The following is a 16,782-nucleotide window of genomic DNA, read 5'->3' as shown; positions in this document are numbered from 1 at the left end:
AAAGGAGACAGACTGTGGTCTTCATGAAGCAGGAAGCTTCCGATACAAGAGAGTACAACAAACTCACCGACTGCTGTAAGTCACTGTCCAGAGGAGAATATCAAGAACCGCGGCGTTGCCTAGCAACATAGTGTTTTGTGTCTCCACTAATATGCATACATGTGGGCTACTGCCACTCTGGAGTTTTTATTGTCTAAAACTCGGCATTGTCTGCGTGAGCGACGTTTCATCTGTCAATTCGAAAACCGGCGGGCCGAGCGATGTGTTTGCTTGCTTTGATACTCTTGACGCGCGTGGAAACATTCCCCTCGCTCGCTCACTGGTACGCACAAATGAAGGGCAACGCGCGTGTCTGCGGACGGATACTGTCGGGGCCACTGTCTTCCCATCATGCAGCGCGCGGCTCAGAAATAGAGCAGGAGAAGGCAGGGACCCCTGGGATGGTGGCACAGAGCTAAGAAAAGAGCTCCTCTGCTCTCATTTAAACAGGGACAGGTGCTGGAGGAGGAGAGAGGTAGGCCAGACTAAAGACAGAGAGACAGAGAGGAGAGAGAGACGAGGAGAGAGACGCTTGTATACAGTATGCGGACTTGCGGGTGCTCACTGAAATATGGAATGACAGCGTTAGCACCTCCTCTGCCAACGAAAAACCTTCAATCTTAACAGAGACGTCATTTAGCCTTTTAGACAACGTCCATTTATGAGCAGAAATTTAATGCTGGTGTCCCAGGTCCATTAACCTAAAAAAGACAATTATGCTACATCAGTTTGCAGCCTAATTTTCCCTGAGTGAACCTCTTTTTTTCCTCAGATAATTACTGAGAGGAATATGAGTTTTTGTGTGTGTGGGGATGAGTGCGGAGGAGTACCTCTCCCAGCAGCGATCCATTGGTTGACTACAGTTTAATATTGTCTTTTTTTTCTAATGCATGTAATTTCCCCGAAGACAAAGACTTGCTGAATCATACATGATATGTTATTACAATGTGATAATTAGCAAGCTTATAGAGCTTGACAGGAGGGCAGAAAAAAAGATATTTGATTTGTTCTTGCCGGGGAGCCGAAGATGTTAGTTTTTCATGTTTTCGCCCATGTAGCGAACAGCTGAATAATTAGTCGAGTGGCCGAGAGGGAGCAAATGTTATTGTCAGGCAGAGAATGGGATGAAGGAAAGCCAATTGCAAATAGACAATGTGTTGTGGGATGAGGCGTGCTGCACAGGTGCGAAAGCTCCGTGCCGTCCTGATCCAGACGTCGAGCAGAATTGAAAAAGATAAACAAAAAAGCTCCGACAAAAGAAGGCTGCAAACCGCGAGCAGCACAAAAGCTCGTGGAGTTGATTCAGACACAGCGGCACGCTTCAGCTGCAGCTATGTAGCATGTTAACGCACCGAGTTAAACTTCGGGACAGAGGAACACACCCAGCCAGGCAGGCAGAAACTCTCAATTCCACTTCACCTGAGGGCAAGAACAGCTCGGCCATTGTGCAGAGCGATAAACAGGCCTGCGGCCAAAACAGAGCTCTCCTTCAGCGTGACGCTCTGTTCTGTCGTGCAGCTGCATTGTTTCCAAACGGGACAGTTACGATAGTGCAAGTAAACACGTTTTCATTGATTTATCCTTCAGTTGGGTCAGTTAAATGCTCAAATACTTGTATGTTAACGAATTATAAAGTATAATTTTATCTAAGCATTTGCATACCAAACTGTCCTCTTGGCCGGTTTCTTTAAAAGGATTAAATTAAGAAAAGCAGCACAACCATTCCAGCAGACAATGGAAGTAGTAAATAATTTCAGAAGCATTTAGAAATTCAAACATCTCCTGGCTTAACGGTTAATACAGTTCAACCTTTTTGCTGACTTAAACATAAATCCTCCACAGTGATGCTACAAAGTACGGGCATAAGGAATGAATATGCATTAGTGGAGATTTTACATTTCATGGTTTGTGAAGGTTTGGAGAATTTACCTACAAACATAATAATAATGACATAAGTCAAAACACAAACTGACAGATTAAGACAAATAAATAAAGCACACGAGATCTCTGTAGTCCTTTGCTTATTAGTAGCCAAGATGCATGGTGGGTAAAGAGGATTGGAAGCACATACATTATGAAAACAGCGTGATAGAATCAGTCAGTGGTTTCACCGTGAATGCGATATTTTACAGCTAAGTAGATTGTATTATACATTTTCATCTTAGAGGCCCCATATCACTTTAGATTAAAATCACATTCAGTCAGACACACACGCAGTCACACATCGACAAAGCTTCAACATGATTCAAGTGCCTGAGGATACTCGAACGTATCGACACGAGGAGCGGCGGATCGAACCCGTCACCCTGCGATTAGAGGACGACCTGCAGAACCAGAGCCGATCCTGCCTCTGGGCACTCAAAATTTTAAGATAAGACCGACCATGATCGGGCTGATTTCACACTGAGCTCAGCAATTTAACTCCGTTAATTCGCTCTGAAGTCAATCACAGGCTTCTTTGAACTGAGCAGAGCTGGCTGATTGGTTAACGCTGTGTGGCTCGTGCTACATATAAAAGAAGCTCTTGGTTGATGACTAATTGAAATACCAAAGGACTTCTGGAGAAGTCTAAACATGCAGATTGCCTTGGTTACAGAGCTGGGCATAAATAACAAGCCTCCAGCTTAAAATGGACATAAACACAATGGAGACAAGCTGGCCGGTAAGGACTGTTGTAAATATCTCTCACTGTGTTTCCCTAGAAGGGTTGGAAAAGCCACACATCTCACTAGAGTAATAAGTGCTCACTCCTTCGACATAAAGAAGGATAAAAGAAGAAAAATGAAGGGGGTAGGCAGAAAACAGAGGGAGAGCTGGGAGAAAGGGGGGAACGAGGGAGGGATAGCAGGTGCGCGTGTGTGTGTGTGTGTGTGTGTGTGTGTGTGTGTGTGTGTGTGTGTGTGGGTGGCAAAGTGACAGGCGATGATTAGCCCAACCAGAGGAGGATATGTGGGAGAGAGTGTGTGGGAGTAGTGGGGCTGGCGAGAGAGAGCGTCTCTTTAGGCAGAGATATACACAAGTGGATTAAAAGAGCACTCGTGCTTTTTTTTAAAAAAAAAAACATAGAAATGACACACGGTTTGTATACAGAGGATTCACACAGGCATGTAAGATGTAAAGGCACGGCCACATGCATGCAGAAGGAGTCGGCCCAAGGGCGGATTCCTGGGGGAGCATAATGTGTTGTGAAGGAATGAATTAAGGCTGCAGCCGAGCTATGAAGCATTTTGATGCACGGATAATGAAAACAGCAACAGAGGCAGTCATTTCACAAGGTAATTTGACTCCTTGATTTAAAGGAGTGTCTCTCTGTGCGTGCGTGTGTGTGTGTGTGTGTGAGTCTGTGTGTGTGTAAGACAAGATGGGAAAATAGAGGGAGGGGAAAAGGAAGGAGATGGAGAGCAGCTGCCGACTCTTAGGTGTGTAGGTGGGACCATTTGCAGTCCGTCTCTTACCGAGCCTCGGAGGAATTACCAGGCTTTAAAGAGGCGCAACATTAACCTGAACTCTTACTTGCACAATCAAGTGTGAGCGTTGCACAAATATAGACTGGCCGGAAGGGAGAAACAGAAAAGGGCTGTTTATATTTTAACAAGATTTCAGTACTTAACTCACTGACATGACGGCGTGCGACTGACCTGTCATGAGACTGAACTGATTGATGTGTGTGGTGTTAAGTTCACGTGGGGAAAAGCTATCTGTGAGGCCTGACAGTACTCTATCGCTGCATGTTTTGGCCCGTATATCCCAGCGGTGAACGGCTGCACAGTGGGAAAACTTGGAAGTCATCTAGAATCACAGTCTGGGGTTGTGGAGCTTTCTGTGCCGAGTTTACATGTTCAAGAGAAGAGTAACAGCATAAAAAACAAACAAAAACAGTTTAAAAAACACTAAAATAAACCTTATAATCAAATTTCACAAACATGTGAGAGTTTGGTAAGATTAGTATTTCTGTCACGTTGCTTATGAGAATTCAGTAACCGTCCCCTCTGGTTTGAATACTTTTGTGGCAGTATTTCTTAGAAGTCAAGAAATTAGCACAAAATTAATTACAAAAGGGACATTAAAAAAAAAAAAAATCTTAAATGAAATTAATATCCAAGTCTTCAAGCTATATTTCTGATGCATAATGTAGGCGTCGGCAAATTTGGCACACTGCGGGCAGCGTTTTGCTTAGCTAGCTTCCTCCCTTTTTTCTCTCAAACGTGAGGATATTTCTGTGCCGGGCAGGAAACTCCGCGCTGTGGGCCTTACCCCCTCACACGGTTTAACCGGAGGTCACCGGAGTGGCACCGACCCGAGGGTGGGGACAACGGATACATGCAATCATGTGGGTGGAAAATAAAACACCAGCGCTCCCCTTGGGAATCACAGAGGCGTGTATTGGATTTAGCTCGTACATTGTACTGAAGAGAGGCATTAAACACAAAAAAGACAGTCGCTTTCGCTGTTATTTTTTTCATGATTTTAAAAGAGATTCAGAGTAAAACGTGACAAAAACAGAAGGCTATAAAGACAGTGAAGATGAGTGTTTTGACTGGGAGGATGACTCATTTAAAACATCCAGTTTTCTTTTTCTACTTCAGGTAGAAATCTTTCACTTCTGATACATTTTCACGCGTTTCTCGTGTTTGGTGGTCTCACCTCCGTCATGAACAGTTGTTAATTATGCAGCCAGAAGAGACAGAAGCCTAAACACACATTAAACCATGTGTCACGAAAGAACGCAACCCAATTAGACAGTCGTGACTGCAAAAACAAGAGATTAGATCAGCTGGGAAATTGTGTGTGGGGTTCAGCTGAGGGTGTCTGGTGCGCCACTGTAAGCAAGCCTGTCGTAAACTTTGGGATCAATGGAGAACCTCACAGACATCGTGAGATAGAGAGGTAGAGAGAGATAGAGAAAGAGAGCTCGCTGAATAAAACATCCTGAAAAGCACTTTCATGTCGGTCCCTGTTGGCTGGGCTGTAGGAAACCCAAACTGGATCCCCGCTCCGCTGCAACAAAGGCCCCGTCAAATCAGCAGCGACTTCTACGCAGATCAAGCAGTCGAAAGCACAATCAGCGCAAAGGAAATCTCTCCAAACAAGAGCTGATTTCCCCCGGGAGGTGGGGGGACAGCAAATATACACACACAGGTCGCCATGGAAGCGAGAGAGCGAGACGACCAGGTGTCCCTTCTTCAACTGACCTCTGCACTTTTAACCGCAAAACACGGCGACGACAGACACACATCAGGTAAGGCGCTGCAACGGCGTGTTCGACCACACACCGGGAGAAGTAGCTGACACCCAGACTCCAACGGCTCGGATCAAAAGGATTTTTGAAAATCTAATTTTCGGCTGGAATGAAAACATGTCATCATCATCATCATCATCAATACCGTCGCAAATAAATAATTTTCATCCCCTGCCGCACTGTGTTGACGATGCTACATTGGGCATTGTTAGTCGTGTTATTTTCTGATGGGGTTTCTCTGTCAAACGCAGGCTCGTAAATTGGGAAGTTATTTCTTCCAGGATACAAACTAACAAAGTACCTCAAGATTAAAATGATTCAGTGAAAATTGTAATTAAAAAAAAAAAAAACAACAACAACAGCTCCGGCATCGGCCCACACATTTCTCTCTCTACTCGGCCGTCGCTGCTGCTGCTACAATTTCAAAAACAAAGTTAAAGTTTTAGGATGGGTGTGCATGTGGCTGTACTGAGGAGTGTGAGCGAGGCCGACAGTAAAAGCAGAGAAGAGCGAGAGCGAGGCAGAGAGCGGCAGGTCAACAGCTGGATGTCGGTCACTTACCCAAATCTTTGGATCCTTGACTCTCACTGGCCAGTTCGCCCATCCTGACCAGAGCATCAAAGTAGCCTTTGGCAGCAAATGTCACATCTATCAGCGAGGAGAGGCAGAACAAACAGAAAGTCGGGCAGTTTGTCGGTTAGAGGTTACAGATCACCATCTTCTCACATTTAAAGATGACATTTACAGTTTGGCTTTTTTCCTGTAGCACAGTTCACAACTTTCTAGCCACAGATGGTTTGATATTCATACACTAATCCATCTTTGCGTACTTTTTTCTGCTACTCCCTAATTGCTTTTGGAGGCACAGCTTCTTGCAATCAGAAAAATAAGGCAGCTCTAATGCTGCTACACAAATTATCTTATTGACATTCTGCATGCCTGATTGCAAAGAGGAAATTATTTTCACACAGATGATCTGTGCTTGCAATGCAAGGCAGAGAAGCACAACACTGTGTTAGACTACAATTTCTCTCAAGCTCGGTTTGATAATGAGAGGAAATTTGCTTTCGCTGGAGACAGAATGTGTAGCGAAGAATTAAGTTTTATATGCAGAGAATTACTTTAACTTTATTACAAAGTTATGATTATTTACCTTATTCCACATTCAGTGATGGATAATTTGATCAGGCTCTCAAACTTCTAATTTCTGCAATGGCTTTGTCTTTATTTTTACATCTTTTCTGACAGCGGCATGCGGTCAATGATGCACACTGCACTCCGGGTCTGTCAAGAGGTTGTGCGAGTTTACTGCTCCGGGTTTTAATCAATGCTGATTGATGTTAATATCAGTGCGGGAGTGAATAAGTGGATTACTTGGTGGTGAAGTATTTAGACAATCAATAAATGAAAAGCACACAAGAGCATTTTTTAATCTAATCTTTTTCAGTGAAGATCAACAGGCCACTTGACAAAGCGCTGTAGCCCCACTGAGGAAATATCAATGTTCTGCTGTATACCGCATGCTGCTCGCCACCGCCAGGCTTTTCCTCCATCCAATCCATTTCATCTTTTGTTGTCAGTACTGCCTGTACACTGGACAGCAGGGTGACTCAGAGACGAGGGGAACCCATTGATTGGTGAAGGGATTATTGTTTACACACCTCCAAAGATTCACCCTGCAGGGCTACCCCCTCGGCAATAGTAAATCACACTGCTGCTCAAAACGGTGAGTAAAAGGAATTACCGTCTAGCATTGATGACAGGTATGCAGCGGAACTCAAATTACCTTTAAATCTAGCATTGCAGGACTCTTCTCAATGGATTGACAGACAGTGGCTGCAACATCGACTACTATGACTTATGCTGGCCAATGTAGGTCGCACAGGACAGATTCGGCTGCCATGATTTCCCCCAGCCTTCATACACTCCCCTCACCCATCACACCATCTCCAGAGAGTAACGGCTGCTGCTTCTGGAGGTGAATTCAACAGCGGTCCAGGTGACAGATTGGTTTTTCGCCTGCAGACAACTGCCAGGTGAGGGACACATCTACAACAATAGCCTGGCAGGAAGAGGCTAATTGTGGCAGACTGATGCAGCTGCACTGCAATAGGAAAAAAAAAAAAAAGTCCCCGTGTTGAAACCCTCAGAGCTCGGCTCCATGGCTGACGGGCATATGCTAATGCTAATCCCAATTACAGCTGAGTCAACCGCTCAAGACGGCACGCAGCTCCTTCTCCCTGTCTTGCTGGGGAAACACCTTGAAATGATCGCGGAGCCTTCGGAGCATCGGGCTCCTCACTATGCCTCATGCTGCTCTTGCCTGCCTTGATGTGGAGAACGTGTGTGAGCGTCAGCTCATGTAAGTTTGCACATATGTGCCAAGGGGTGGTGTGAACAGGCTCTCGGGAGCCGCAGCAGAACTTGGGGCGACAGATTTTCTTCTTGCCGCTCCCGCTGCTGAAGCATGTGAGATAATGCTTGTGCAATTGAAGACTGGCTGAGAAGATAAGCTGGATCTATACAGACACTTCTGTCTAATGAAATGTGCAGAGAGGGGTTCATGGAAGACAGACGGGGAGGATTACCAGATCTCTGATTGCGGGGCAGACAATTGGTATGGGGGGGTGGGGGGGTCATTTCAGAGCAGCAGATCCATCACACAGCCTTCACTCTGAAGGAGAACAGCCTCACATCTTAATCACAGCGACGATAAAGCTCTGTATGTGTTGATATGTCATCTTGCACTGTGTGACTGATACTCTGCTTCAACCAGCTCAGTTAGATTTTTTTGCCATCGATGAAACTCTGGGAACATCAGTAATGAGGACGCCGAAATATCTGAAGGACACCCATGTCCAGAGCTAACAGGCCAGACCACGGAGCCCTTTTGGCATTAATGTTGTTGAATCATTTCAGATTTTGCACCATATGGGTGGAAGTGTGCTCTTCCCACCCACTTCCCCTGCAAAGCAGAGCCACTTAGTCCCTCGGGTCGAGCCAATTCTGCAAAGTGGGTCTTTAATGGCTCAGCGAGCCCCCACCAGTCTGTCTACTACCTACACCGGGATTAGTTAGTATGTGTGTATCAGTGGGGCCCAGCACAAGCCTGGGGAGGGGTGTGTGCAAACCCCACTCATGGCTAGATTAGTGGGGATGAGGATGTTCGGTCTTGTGTCTACATTGTGGAGAAATTAGGGGGGAGAGACTATGAACTTTTATAAAGTCAGGGAATTGACACATCTAAAAGGTTCAGATTAAGCAATTTATTCTCTTATAATTATGAGTGTCCTTCAAAGCGATTACTGAAATCGACTAAATGGACCAAGAGAAAAGTTTACATATCTTTGAATGTTTTACCTAAATTTAAAAAGTTATTCTGGCTAAGTGTACAAACTTGTGTCTAAGTTAAAAGCAATTTGAGTCTGTGCAGAAAAAGTCAATGAGTTGTTAAAAAACTCTGCATTTCATACTGAGCCATATACGGTCCAAGGGCCTGTGGTAAAAGGTAAGTCTATAAATCAGGAAAAGATAATACATAAAGACTTGAAAAGACCACTGAGTAGTTTCCAAACTCTTATAAGGAACTGGTCATTGTGTGTTCAACCATGTTGAATATTCAGCAGCTTTATTAGGACAAAAATGGAAGATTATGTCATCTGACCTCAGTATACTCCCCACTTCTCAAATGTACAATTCATGCTAAACAAAACCAAGAAGTTAAAAGCTTTTGTAACGTTTTGCCAAGAATGGGCATCTTTACCACTAGAGAGGGTCGATTTTACGACATATCTCAAAAGCTCTCACTGACACTAAGTGGGTACGCTACACAACGTTAACAATGGAGTATGCCAATGTTTTGAAGTGTGCGTTCAGTAAAAGGGGTTATTTTTTTTGCATTTCCCTTTAACCAACACTGCAAGAGTTTAAACCATGCCTGAAGCTGTGCACCACATGATAAAGCAAGTCAGTTTGGCAGCAGGATGAACATTGTCTCTCTTAGCGAGACAAAATGAGAGATATGTAGATAGATATACGCGCAGAGCGAGGAAAAAGAAAAGCTGGTAAGAGACAGAGAATGTTTGTTTGGCCAAATGCCTAAAACCCACAGCCAAATAGGGAGCAAGGAGAAAAAATAAATGAGGAAGAAAAAAAAAAAAAAGGACTTACTGGCAAGGGCCTTCTCATAGTTCTTCCCCATGGCAACAAAGTTCCGTAAGCAGGGATTGAACTGCTCCATGATGGTCTGAAAGAGAAAACAACAGAGAGATGAAAGATGGAGGTTTCACTTCATCATTAGAGCAGGGTCAAGTGGAAAGAGGGCCAAACACCTTACTCCCTCCATTCTCGCTCCGTTTCCCTGACATACACAAACCTCTAGAAGCACTGAATCCTCTTCTTACAGGATAAACACCTCTCATTAGAATCGTTACACACTCGATGGACAAACGACACACTCTTTGCACAGGGCACAATCTTTATTTACATTATATTAAATAGTGTTTGTATTTTTGTTGATCCAGGTACAGTGCCGAGTGTTGTTGAGACACACACCTTATCGCACTGCACTCCAGGCTGAGTCGGTCAAAAAAGCCGAAACGCGCAGTGCATGACATCGCTCTCCGCCACATTTCTACCTCTCCTCTCCTTCCTTCCTCCTCTGCTCCTGCAGGGCTTCCTCCAATTAGCAGGTCCCCAGTCAGATCGTCAGGAACAGCCAGGGGACACACACACACACACACACACACACACACACACACACACACACACACACACACACACACACACATACACAGCCACAACACTGCAGCAGCAGCAGTCCCTCCCTACACACACTATCAATACTGTGAGAGAACACTTAATAATCGACTTCAAGCCCAAACAGTCCCTGTTGAAAAATACATTCAGATGTCAACAGTCTCAACACAAAACACCACCACGTCCAGAAAATAACGTGCATCCTTCTCTTAGACACTGTTCAATGCTTTTCTTTTGTTTTTAACAGGAACTCAGCCTCAGATACGACTGCATATCCGTGTGTGCACGCTGTATTGTCAGCAGCTGCAGTTCAAGTGGCTTCAGTGCAGCACAACCCACCTGCGGTAGAAATACCAGTGAGTCAGACACACACCACTGATACTTTCATTACCAACAATAACTATCTTACTACGCCTCTCCATGACGGAGCCTGCACCAGAAGCCAGAGCAGCAAAAAACTAGTTACGTACTAAAGTAGGAACATTTTCTTAGTTATTTTTTGATGTGCTAAAAAATATTTATTCAACACTGTCTGACTATGTGAGAAAGAAAGAGAAAATGTGTCTTAATGTTTAACATTATTTGTTTTACTCAACCAGGAGCTTGGGATTTAGATTTTTATTTAATTTGTACATATCTGGAAAGCAAAATTAATTTCTGTTGCTGCTAAAACAAATAAATGAAACTATTAGTAACCTTTTGAAAAAAAAAAAACAACACATGCCAAAAACATCTATTTTCAAAGCATTTGTTTCTATAGTTTGCTGCTTTTTCAACAGATACTTTGCGTTGTCAGTTTAATGGAAAGAATGTTAATGCTGCTTTAAATTCTGGCCCTGCTGTTGCTCAGAGGATGGATTATAGCAGTGGCTTCTACATGGCATTAGGTATATCTTGCTTGCACTGCACATTGCCTGCAGATTTGTCGGCTGAGCGACCACGATGAGAGCCTCCATTTTCACCACATCCCAAGGAGGCTCTTACGGAATGAAACCTGGTGACCACAGAGACCTTTTTGGTTCAGTGAACTCAACATCTTGCTCAGGAAAAGATGTTTGATATGATTTGAGCTTTCTGAGAGATGGTGTGTTACCCTGTTGAAAGCGACCGTCAGCACGTGCCGCACTGTGATCGTGTTTTCCATCTAATTCTGCCCCAACCAGTCCGAACGTGGCAGGAAAAATGAAGACTCCCAGACCATTTTTAATGCAGACTGTAAAACGCAGCTGGTGTTCTTAGTTGACAGGAGTAGAACTCAGTGAGGTTTTCCGTTGCCGTAACCCATCAGCCTTGATCTTTGATCTGCTGTGTGGTGAGAGATTGTCTTCTGCATGTGTAGTTGTGTTGAGTATTGATGTTTTCCTCTTTTTCGGACCATCCTCTGTGAACCCTGGAGGGGTGGGTGTCTTTGAAAATCCCAGTAGCGAGAGTAGGAAGACTCGCCAGATTTCAAATTGAAAGTATCTAACAAGTTATGTGAGAGACACACTTTGGATGTCGACGTGTTGGTGTCATGAAGCCAAACCGCACTGCTTTTCATGAGACAAAGCATTTGTGGCATAAGAGTTGTAGCGGATGGAGCAAATAATGCCATACTTTAATTATAATGCAAAAACCAAGGGACCAGGCTGAGGATATTCAGGTTAATGTGACCACAGCCTGGCTGCAATCACTATCCTTGAGTTTCTCCGTCACAGTTTCGTTGTCAAACAAAATGAACACGCTTGGAGTCCACTGTGCCCTCTTGAGCAGCTCTAAGGAGCAGTTAAAAAAAAAAAAATACAAACATAACAGTCACCATGAAAAATGTTCTCATATAAATATACTCCAGCCCTTTCCAATGGTTACCAACTGCTCTTTACTTAGTGCTGGCTTGTTGTTTTTACAAAAACCTATTTTCAAGTCACAATGAAACAACGGCAGCAGGAGTATTGTTCAGTCCCGTAACAGCAACTTGAGCAGGTCCTTTTATTCACCATCTGGCTCTGAATGTCTAATAAGTTACGAGGATAGAAATATAATTGGGGGAGAATCCCATCTCAAGTACACCAAGCGCTGGAACAAAAGGTACCCCCCGCTCACGCTGCTTCTGGGAAGATAAAAGATATCCCCCAGAACTCCGCCGAGGAATGTTTATTCCTAAATGATTTTTCGCTGTGCCCGCTTCCGACACGAACCGTGCCTCTTTGATGAGCATTAGGTCACATGAATACATTACAACAGGCACACATATCTGTGCCTACATGGGTACTCGCCTACATAACAAGACGAGCGTGCAAGATTTAGTGGAATCTAGAGGGGAATTTGCACATTAAAAGTCAAATGAGTACCCTCCATCCTCATTCGAGGCATGTAAACCGGCGACTGATGGCTGTGAAATTGGTAAATAATGAAAGAGGTCATCTCCACAGCCTGTTTTCTGTTGGTCCTATGCGAACTACTATAGAAGAATAACTTAGCAGCTTCCTCAGAAGAATACTTTTCCATACGTAAATGAAAATGTGTCATTCTGAGCTAATAAAAAAAGAAACAATACTTGGTTTTTTGGTGCTTATTCACTGCAAATCCTGCATGATGAACGTTAGAGTCTGCTTCTGCCAAGAGAGTCCCCTAAATCCTACACATTAGTCCTTTAACACAAGGGCTTGTAATGAAGAGTGGTGGTGTTTCGAACAGGTGGGAGGATTACATAAAAAAGCAAGCCCAGCGCGGCATCATTACTGCACACTCTCCCACTGAAGAGGCCAAAGGTGGCTGACACAAGCCTAGCTGCCTTTCTTGCACTTACCGAGCACACATGCACTCACTGACCGGCCGCCACTGAGTAAACACGGAGAAGCATGCAGCTGTGGAACGGCTCCAAACAGCGAATCACATGAACATCCACTGATATGACTATTACATAACAGGCATAATTTGGTATTCCTTATTAAAGCCATGCACTTAAGGGGAAGGGGAGAAGAAGAAGAAGAAGAAAAAAACTGAGGTAGTTTCTTTCTGCGCTTCCTATTGTTGCTAAATTTGTCATCCCAGTTCTCTTGTACTACATTGTTACCCTAATTGTGGCGGCTAATTGGGAAATGGGGCCAGGAGACACTTAAAGATGTGACATGGAGAGAGACAGAAAGACAGGGAGGGGAAGAGAGAGACAGATCAAGCGTCTGACTGAATAGAAAATTGCGAGGACGGAAAATTATAATTGCGAACATAGGTATATAATCATGTTCCGAGTATTTTTTTTTTTTCCCCTCCGATTCACGCACTCTCAGTATCATCTTTCAATTAAAGAATTAATGAAATCAGAAATGTTTCGCGGCTGGAGAGTAATAGCCTTCCTTCTTCTCGGAGGAGAGTCAGTCTGTTCTGTCACTGCCTGCATTACGACTGAATGAATTCATAAGCCAGCACTCTGGGCAAAAATTAAAAAGGAGGGCAAAAAGTAATGTCTCCCACAAAACGATTAAAGCCTATTTGACACTCATTTGTGCTGTTGGACGAGACGGGCTGAATACAGAGTTACAGAGCATAAATGGAAAGGGTGTAGATAATAAAAACCATTTGCTGCATACTAACCAAATACGTTCCTCCCCAGTGTGAAGGCAGCAATCAAAATAAGGTCAGTTTATCTGAAGCAGAAGGCAGATTCAAACGATGGGGTGCTGGCGAGTCTCTGCATTCTGCTCTCCCTTCTCTCACACATGCACACTTACACCTACTCACACAAACATATTAATGACATGCAAAAGGGAGGGGGAAATCTGAAAGCAGCACCAGCTGATTAGAACCGGAGGGGGAATCACACAATCAGGGGCCAGGATGCCATCATCTGTTCCTTCTGGCCCCATCTCGCCTCCCCCGGCGTTCTCTCCTCTGCACAGCAACTTGCCACAGGGCTGGAAATGAAAATCACCACGTTTGAGGCGACTGTCATGTGGCAAAGAAGCCATGAGAGACGGCCGAGCCTGGCGGTGTAATGAAGGAGGAATGTAAAGAAGGTGGGAAAGGTGTGGATCCACTTTTCTCCTTAATAAGGAGAAGTGACTCTGGGATGAGTCTCAGTTGGGGGAACAACCGAGACCTTTACTAATTAATGTGCCAGGAGCAAATAGTCTAATATTCTGCCTCGCTGACCGAGACGAATGACAAGTAACAAAAAAAAAAAAAAAATCAAGATGGGACACATTGAGACCTCGGTGTCTTCCCACCTCAGCTTAACTGGGGGGAAACTCGATGTTATGTGAGTCAACACCCTGAAGCTCTAACGTCATTTGGGAAGAATCTGCCGCTTGATAATACAAAAGACATGATGAAAAATAAAACCAGAGCTAGTGCAAGTGGAACATCTGTAAAGAAAACAAAGAGGAATCTACCCTACGAGCTCTGTTTTTTTTTTTTCATATAAACTCTGCAAATTGTGTCCAAAAAAATCAACAACAATCACACAAGGCTGAAATCAATGACACTGCATTCATCCTCTGGATAATGGGGTCACTACAGTACTGTACACTTACGTAACTGTGCATGGTTCTCAAATAAGTTTTCACAGAATATCTGCAAAGTGCATGAACTAATCGATGAATTACTTCCTCATTAAAGCTACTACATATTTGGAGTTGCACACTTCTGCAGCACAATTCAACAGTTAAGTACAAGTGATGAGCAGAATGAATGCAATCAACATACAACATGGCTGCCTACATGTGCTGCATGGTCTAAGCATCGTGTCAAAAAGAGTTCAGGTTGTTAGTGTCTCTTTCTCGGGATTCTTCCAAATGAGCCGGGGGAATAGTTTAGGGACGGTCACAACTGATCACAAAGTGTCTCTTCTTGCTGTCACACTTAATAATGCCAGACTTGTTTGCCATATCGGAAAAACAACACACACTTTTGAAAGGTTGCATTCCAACTCTAATTGCATTTCAGCAGAGGAATGGCAATTTAATTTGAAGATCATGCTCAAAAAAGGAGCACGAGTCACTGTTCTGACATCCAACATTTCCTCTTGTAAAAGGATAAATTCTCATAGCACATGACGGTATGGGAGTTACGCATTCACTCAAATTCCCTGTGAGATTTTCGTGACTTTTTCAGATTACCACAAAGCAGAACAGAACAGGGCGCAGAATGTCTAAAGAAAAGCAAACCTCTTACTGAAATACAGCTAAGTTACAGAACCTTCTTAAATGTACAAATCCACACAGAAAAACAAGCGCAGCCAGCACGTGCTTATTTCAGGGCAAAGTCCAGGCAAACACTTGCGGTGGATGCCATCAGGCAGTTTGTCCTTCTCACATTCCTGCAGCCTCAGTAATACTGCAGCATAAAGCTTTCATTGGAAGCCAAGGTGAGCATCAGATCTGAAAATGCCACGTGGATGCACACGTTTTCTTCAGGTTCAGCTCAAGGAAGCAAACTTTTCAGCACCGTGAGCAGTTTTTGTATACCCGGACTAAAGTCTCTTCTGCGTTCTTTTGTTGTGGAAGTACACCCAGTATAGTTTTATAAATCAGACGTGTCAAATAGAGAGAGAAATCTATATATTACACAGGCCAAAAGCCGCCTTCCTATAGTTTCTCAGTGTGTTATAAGATCATTTGGCTGCTGATGCAGCAAATACCGACTGTTTCAGCACTTAGATAATGATGCGACTGTGTCCTGTCAGCAGTTCGAGCTTTGTAACATTTCGCCATGTATAAGTGGTGCACAGTTTTAAAAAAGGGACTCTGTTTTCACGTGATTGATGAGAAGGGATAATCAAGCTACTTCTTTGGACTGTGACGCTTCGTAAATAAACATGACACTTGTAAATGTGCTCGTGTTTGTTATCAAGCAGGCGTTACATATGAATTGCCAAAGCCAGTACAGACCTATCCGTAGCCATGGATGCCCGGTTGAAAACAATCTCTCCACAAACTGCTCCAGACATATTAGAGCACCTTTTCCTCCTGAATGTTTTGTTTTCCCTAAAATTTCTGTCAATCTGCAGTTATCCCCTCACGTCAGCATGCCACAAACATTAAAAACACAAACTTCCATATCAGCTTTCCAGTCACATCTCTGAGTCCAGCGTGAGTCATGTTGTCAGCCTGTATTTAAACATAGAAACTCAACAGTCACAAAAAGAGGACGCATCTCCATCCCCGTGAATTCTGAAGCACTCGTACTTTACTAACAGTTTTACTCTTAAGGGCTCTTTCCGCTCTGTCTGGCAAACAAGCACCTTGCTGAGGACACTGTGGTACACAAAGGTATGGAGGGCAATTTGTCTGCGAGTTCAAGAACAGAAAACATGGATCTATAATTCTAAATTTATATGAACTTTCAGAACAGATGGTAATTATCTACTAATTTGTTGCAGCAACAAACTGTTTTCAGTAACAATACATTTCACAGCATATAGTTTGCCTGACTGTAGATGCCTCGAAGCAGCAGAAATATTGAGTATTTTGATCTTGAGAGCCCAAAGTCATGATTTCTACAACCCGATGGGACACGGGGGTTGATACTCATGTTTATGCGCCTCAGGTGGAAATGTAGCATCACCTCAGTGAAACAGGCTCTTTGTCTCGTCTCACCTTTACACTGCAGCGTCTGTCCCACTGCACAGCGTATCATTTGCTCACCAGAGACCAACTGTTTGCTGTATTTGTTTGCTCTGCTGTCATCTGTAGCCAGCATGACCCGTGGGCATCCACTATTCAGCTAACCCAATGCAGACACTAGTTACCACAGCAACCGCGGACCGG

At 43.9% G+C, this 16,782-nt stretch overlaps 1 protein-coding gene across 4 annotated transcripts in view; it reads right to left on the bottom strand.

Moving 5' to 3' along the window:
• LOC115387638 (brain-specific angiogenesis inhibitor 1-associated protein 2-like) overlaps positions 1 to 16,782 on the bottom strand; it is a 47,893-nt gene that overhangs the window by 25,728 nt on the left and 5,383 nt on the right. For all 4 annotated transcript variants that reach the window (XM_030090437.1, XM_030090435.1, XM_030090434.1 and 1 more), the window contains exons 2-3: positions 9,449 to 9,524; positions 5,840 to 5,926 (exon numbers count right to left, since the gene is read on the bottom strand). In XM_030090437.1, the coding sequence (XP_029946297.1) occupies positions 5,840 to 5,926; positions 9,449 to 9,524 (163 nt within the window). The remainder of the gene's footprint in view (positions 1 to 5,839; positions 5,927 to 9,448; positions 9,525 to 16,782) is intronic.

This window comes from Salarias fasciatus, chromosome 4 (genome assembly GCF_902148845.1).
Source record: "Salarias fasciatus chromosome 4, fSalaFa1.1, whole genome shotgun sequence".
Classification (NCBI taxonomy): Eukaryota; Metazoa; Chordata; class Actinopteri; order Blenniiformes; family Blenniidae; genus Salarias; species Salarias fasciatus.
Note: the sequence above shows the minus strand (reverse complement) of the source record. Positions and strands in the feature narration are given on the sequence as shown.